The 7,040-nt window shown below is 38.2% G+C and overlaps 1 protein-coding gene across 1 annotated transcript in view; it reads right to left on the bottom strand.

The window, feature by feature from the left end:
- Positions 1–6,697, bottom strand: part of LOC102831215 (zinc finger protein 383-like) — a 14,050-nt gene extending 7,353 nt beyond the window's left edge. The window contains exons 1-2 of the mRNA XM_006877735.1: positions 6,297–6,697; positions 5,940–6,254 (exon numbers count right to left, since the gene is read on the bottom strand). Coding sequence (XP_006877797.1) covers positions 5,940–6,254; positions 6,297–6,697 — 716 coding nt within the window. The remainder of the gene's footprint in view (positions 1–5,939; positions 6,255–6,296) is intronic.
- Between the last annotated feature and the right edge of the window lie 343 nt (positions 6,698–7,040).

The following is a 7,040-nucleotide window of genomic DNA, read 5'->3' as shown; positions in this document are numbered from 1 at the left end:
GGAGGGTCAGAGAAAAAGAGGAAGACCCCCAATGAGATGGATTGACAATGTGGCAGCATCAATGGGCTCAAGCGTGGCAATGATAGTGAGGTTGACCCAGGATCGGGCAGTGTTTTGTTCTGCTGTGTATAAGGTCACTATGAGTCAGTACCGACTTGATGGCACCTAACAACAACAACAACCAAATTATTCAGTCTGAAATTGATCAAATATGCCATCAAGATTGCATTGGGATGCAAAGGTTGGAAACAAAGAGGAAAGATCAGTAGTTAAGAAAAATGGCATAAGAGATAAAAAGAATGTTGGAGATCACATGATAGATTATTGCAAGACCAATGATCTCTTCATTGCAAATACATTTTTTAAACAACATAAAAGATGACTATACATATAGACATCAACAGATGGAATACACAGGAATCAAATTGACTACTTCTGTGGAAAGAGACAGTAGAAAAGCTCCCTATCATAAGCCAAAGCAAGGCCAGGGGCAGACCGTGAAACAGACCATCAATCGCTTACATGTAAGTTCAGGCTGAAGCTGAAGAAAATTAAAACAAGTCTATAGGAGCCAAAATATTATCTTGAACACATCCCACCTGAATTTAGAGATCTCAAGAACAGATTTGATGCATTAGACACTAAAGACCAAAGACCAGAAGAGTTGTGGGATGATATCAAAAACATCATGCAGGAAGAAAGAAAAAGTCATTAAGAAGACAAAAAAGAAGGAAAAGACCAAAATGGATGCCAGAAGAAACTCTGAAACTTGCTCTCCAAAGTAGAGATGCTAAAACAAATGGAAGAAATGAGCAGGTAAAAGAGCTGATTATGAACTTTCAAAGGCACCTTGTGAAGACAAAGTCAAATATTATAACGAAATGTGCAAAAACCTGGAGTTAGAAAACCAAAAGGGAAGGACATGCTCAGCATTTGTCAAGCTGAGGGAAATGAAGAAAAAATTCAAGCCTTGACTTAAAAAATTTTGAAGGATTCTATGGGAAAAATATTGATTGATGCAGAAAGTATCAGATGGAAGGGATACACAGAGTCACTGTACCAAAAGATATGGTTGATGTTCAACTATCTCAAGAAGTAGCATATGATCAAGAGCCAATGATACTGAAGGAAGAAGGCCACGATGCATTGAAGTCATTGGCAAAGAACAAGACACCAAGTATTGATGGAATACAAATTGAAAATTTCAACAAATTGATGCAGCGCTACAGGCAGTTATTCACCTATGCCAAGAAATTTGGAAGACAACTATCTGGTCAACTGACTGGAAGACAGCCATATTTGTGCCCATTCCAAAGAAAGGTGACCCAGCAGAATGCAGAAGTCATCGGACAATATCATTAATATCTCATGTAAGTAAAATTTTGCTAAAATAATTAAAAACCAGCTGCAACCATACATTGACAGAGAACTTTCAGATTTAGAAGAGGATGTGGAATGTGGGATATCATTACTGACATCAGATTGATCTTGGCTGAAAGCAGACTACACAAAGACTTTCGATTGTGTGGAACATGACAAACTATGGCCAACATTATGGAGAATGAGTATTCTGGAACTCTTGATTGTGCTCATAGACCAAGAAGCAGTTGTTTGAACACAATGGAACACTGAATGGTTAAAATGAGGAAAGGTTTGTGCCATGGTTGTATTCTTTCACCATCCTTACTTAGTCTGTATGCTGAGCAAATACTCCAAGAATCTGGATTATATGAAGAAAAACGTGGCATCAGGGTTGGAGGAAAACTCATTAACAACCTATGATATGTAGATGATACAACCTTGCTGTGTGAAAGTGAAGAGGATTTAAAATACTTACTTAAAAAATACTTAAAATATTTTGATGAAGATCAGAGATCACAGCCTTTTTTTTTTCTCTTTTTAATGTTTTACTGTGAATTATGTGATAGTTTACATGGGAGAACATTAGTTTTACATTCATTCTATCGTATAGTATATCGTTTCGTTGCCATGGTTACAGTCCCCTCCATGCGTCATCAACCAACCAAAAGGTTGTCAGTATTTCTTTCTGTTGTGCATTGGGTCACTATGAGTCAATACCTACTTGACGGCACCTAACAACAACAACAACCCGTTATATTGTTCCTAAAGATTTTTTTCCCAATCTGTAGCTTGTCTCTTTATTCTTTTGATAAAGTCTTTTGATGAATATAAGTATTTAGTTTTTATGAAGTGCTCCTGGTGTGGTCCTATAGGGTAGGCACTAGATTGTCAATCACAAGGTTGGTGGTTTGGCAGTTCAAACCTACCAGCTGCTCCTCGGAAACCTTATACAGGGTCACTGTGAGTTGGAACCGACTTGATGACACTTAACAGCACCTTGAAGTTATCAACAGAACTCTAGTTTAGTGCCGTAGGGTAAACATTGGACTACCAATTGCAAGGCTGGCAATTGAAACCCACCTTATATAGGGTCATTGTGAGTGGAACCAACTCTGGGGCACACAGCAACAACAGTTTTCGGCACGGATCAGATTGTGAGGGTGGCCTAGGACCTGACAAGGTTTTTTTCTGTTGTACGTAGGGTCTCTATGAATCAGAATTGACAAGACAGCATCTAACGGCAAGTTATAAAGTCTGTTTGGTAATGTTTCATTGAAAAAAATTAGGCCCCACAGCTTTGCTTCTATATTTTCTTCCAAGAATTTCATGGCTTTAGATTTAACATTTAGGTCCTGGTTCATCTTAAATTAGTTTTTGTGTCTAGTATGAGGTGTTGATTTTGTTTCATTTTTGTGTGTGTTGAAATCAGTTTTACCAGCACCATTTGTTGAAGTTACTCTTTCTCATTGACTAGATTTGACTGTTGCCGCAAATCAATTGACCTTGTTGTTGTTGTTAAGTGCCTATGAGTCGGTTCCGACCGATAGCACCCTTGTACAGGATTTCCGAGGCTGAAAATCTTTACGGGAGCAGAAAGCCTCATCTTTCTCCTGTGGAGCGGCTGGTAGTTTCGAACTGCTGACCTTAAGGTTCACAGCCCGATTCGTAACTTATATTCATTTCTGGAAGTTTAATTCTATTCCACTGGTCTAAGTATCTATCATTAAGCCACTACCAGGTTATTTTGCTTACTGCAACTGTGTAATATGTTTTGAAGTAAGGAAGTAAAGAAAACAAAAATCCTTACTAGTGGACCAATAAAAAACATCATGACAAATGGAGAAAAGATTGAATTTATCAAAGACTTCATTTTGCTTAGACTCACTGTGAGTCCTCATGGAAGCAGCAGTCAAGAAATCAAATGACACATTACACTAGGCAAATCTGCTGCACAGGACCACTTTAAAGTGTTGAAGAGAAAAGGTATCAATTTAAATAGTAAGTATCCCTGTCATGATCTTCTCAATAGCCTCATCTGCATGGGAAAGTTGGACAATGGATAAGGACGATCATAGAAGAACTGAAGCATTTGAGTTATGGTGTTGGAGAAAAATATTGAAATTACCTGAGACTTCTAGAAGTGTTGGACAAAATACAGCCAGAATGTGTCTTAGAAGTCAGGATGATAAAACTTGTTTTTCATACTTTGGACATATTATCAGGAGGGATCAGTCCCTGGAGATGGACATTATGCTTGGTAAAGTGGAGGATCAACAAGAAGGATGAAGACCCCCAATGAGATGGATTGGCACAGTGGCAGCAGCAATGGGCTCAAGCCTAACAATTGTGAGGATAACACAAGACAGGGCTGTTTCATTCTGCTGTGCATCGCATCTGAGTCTGAGGGAACTCGATGACACATAACAACAACAGCTTTTTCATTTGAAACGAAAGCTCTGGCTTTTCATTGATGTAAGACATTGTAGTTGCTAAGCCTAAACTGCCAGAAAACAAACAAATCTATGTTGGAGGAAGTTCAACCACACTGCTCCTTCAAAGCAAGACCGGTGAGACTTCATCTCTCCTACTTTGAACGCATTATCAGGAGGGCCTCACCCCTGGAGAAGGTTCTCATACTTGGAAAAGTGAAGGGTCATCAAAAAGAGGAAGGTCTCTTAACAAAATCTCCTTGCCTCCTCTTACTCACTGGAGCTGAACTCAGATTCACCTTGAGGTCTGTCTCCTATGAATAAAGTCTAGTTTCCCTATTTACCATTGTTCTGTATCACTTCTTTTCAATAAAAAAAAAAAAAAATTATAATCTTAAATTTGTATCGGTTGTCGTTGTTTCCAACCAAAGTGTTGTCAAGTTGTTTACAATCCCTAGTGACCCTGTTTACAAGGAGCGGCTGGTGAATTTGAACCACCAACATTGTGGCTCAAACAACTTTGCAGTCCAGCACATCAGCCCACAGTGTTGGCTAGGTAAGTGTATATTTATGATGTAAGGAGATATGTATTTTATATGGTCACTGAAAGACTGAGAGAAAAACCCTAGTGTACTGGTAACAGGTTCTGGTTTAGCATGAGCACATTTATTGCATAAACCTGGGCTTTTAAAGAACCAGCTGTCTGGGGAAAATGATTGATTATAGGATCCAAGCACTTACACATTCAGTTACTACTAGAGCTGTGCATACTCTTGTGAGTTGTGACTAGTGCAACTTAGAAATATAATAAACTTTAATTTTAATTAACGTAAATATAACAACAAATTTGATCCAATTATTGGAAGAGTATGTTTGGAGTAGCCTACCATTGTGAGATTACTTTTTAAACAGTAAAATTGAAGACCAGCGCTGCTTCTGGTTCTGGAAGACTGAGTACAAAAGGAAACAAATGTAAAATAGCCCATAAACAAATTTATATTGATTACTTTAGTTGTTAATTACATTTACAATTTTTACAATGGCAATAACTGGACATATTGGTTCAAATAAGATTTTTTTTCATTGGAAGTTTCACATATACATATTTTATTTTCTAACATGACTACTAAAATATTTTCAATTACATCTTTGACTTGCATTATATTTTAATTAAACAGAACTGTGCTAGCCCCAACTTCTGCCTTACAAAAAAATACAGAAGACAAAGTAGTGAAATTAAATGATAAAATAAACACAGTGAAATCTGTGAGAATCAGGGTGGTTTCTCTGGGTATCATTTATTTTCCCACTTTGGCAGGATGCTTACCGTTCTTCTATTAAGAATCTTCTATTAATAAAAGATTTCTGACTTTTGTAAGTTTTACTGTATCAGAATGCTGAACATTTTATACTTTACAAGACAAGAAGGAGAATGTTCTGTATAAGACAGTTTGAACAGAACTAAAAACAAAAGGGCAACATGGAAATTGTTGGATCCTAGCTTCGAAAAGAGGGAGACCACCAGCAAGATGGATTGGCAAAATGGCAGCATCACTGGATTCAAGCATGACAACGATTGTGAGGTTGGCCCAGGATCGGACAGTGTTTCCTTCTGTTGTGCATAGGGTCGCTATGAGTCGGTACCAACTCAGATGGCACCTAACAACAACAACAAGCTTCCCAAACTCAACCACTCTAAAACACTTTGTAGAAAACTGGAGAAATTTTCCTTTGTTGTGTGGGACAGTGAAAAGCTCACTTTTCTGGAAAGAAATCTGCTTTATTTGTAGAAAGTGCATGTTTAAAGAGTAAAGTGAATATTTGCAATTAATCATTGGTTATTTTATGATAATGCTTTATATATATGGACATCTATAAAGCCTCTTTCCTTGGTGAAATTTCTATGATTAGTGAAGTCTGACTATTCACTCAAGAATTTCCCACGTTAAATATATTCAGAATATTTCTCTCCAAGTTGCTTTCTTATATATCAGTGATGAATGAGGACTAACAGAATGCTTTCCCACTTTTGTTACATTCATAGCTTCTCCCATTGTGAAATTATTTGTGTTCAATAAACACTGGAGACTGACTAATTAATTAAGACTCTGCTAACCACTTTGTGTTCTCATATGTTGGATGAGGTACGATGACCGGTTATAAGCTTTGCCACATGCCTGACATTCATAAGGCCTCTCTCCACTGTGAATTCTTTTGTGTGTTGTGAGGTTTGAGAACCGATGGAAAGCTTTCCCACATTTCCTACATTCATAAAGTCCTCTCTCACTGTGATTCCTAATATGTGAAGGAAGCTGTGAGAACTGACTAAAAGCTTTCCCACTTTTCTTACAGTCATAAAACTTGTCTTCACTATGATTGTCTGTACACAAACTGAGGTTTGAGGACTTAGGAAAAGCTTTCCCACATTCCTTACATTCATAAGGTCTCTGTCCATGGTGAGTTCTTACATGTGTTCTAAAGTCTGAGGATCAACCAAAGGTTTTCCCACACTCCTGACATTCATAAGGCCTCTCTCCACTGTGAGTCCTCTTGTGTCTAGTGAGGTCTGAGGAATGATGAAAGGCTTTGCCACTTTCCTTACATTCATATGGCCTCTCTCCACTGCGAGTTCTCATATGTTTAGTAAGGTTTGAGGACTGAGTAAAAGCCTTCCCACATTCCTTACACTGATAAGGCCTTTCTCCACTGTGAATTCTTATATGTGTAGTGAGGCTTGAGGACTGACTGAAAACTTTCCCACACTCCTTACATTCATAGAATTTATCTCCGATAAGAGTTCTCACAGGAGTGCTGATACAACTGCAGACTTCTGCACATTGCTTACACGGATAGGCATTATATCCAGAGTGAGATCTGATACGATGCTTACGTGATGGATAATCCATTGAGAGTTTCCCACACTCAAGGGATTCAGAAGGATATACTTCCATAGGATGTCTTTTGCGCACAGAAAGAGTCGGAATCCGGCTCAAAGTCTGTGCACGTTGAGCATCATCATTCCATCCACAGAACTTCTCCACCACAGGTCTACTATGAAACATGGGCAGCATGCTGTTGGGGATAAATGTGTTACCACTCACTGTTACTCTACACAGTAAACACACACTTTCCACCCTGAATTAGCCCACATCTCATGGATCAGTCCTCTGGTAGAGATGCTACCATAATTTTCACTGTGTTTCTAAAATATGAGTCTTTTCGATAAGAGAAATATAGCTCAGATATTCA

Source organism: Chrysochloris asiatica, unplaced genomic scaffold, assembly GCF_000296735.1.
Source record: "Chrysochloris asiatica unplaced genomic scaffold, ChrAsi1.0 scaffold00584, whole genome shotgun sequence".
NCBI lineage: Eukaryota > Metazoa > Chordata > Mammalia > Afrosoricida > Chrysochloridae > Chrysochloris > Chrysochloris asiatica.
Note: the sequence above shows the minus strand (reverse complement) of the source record. Positions and strands in the feature narration are given on the sequence as shown.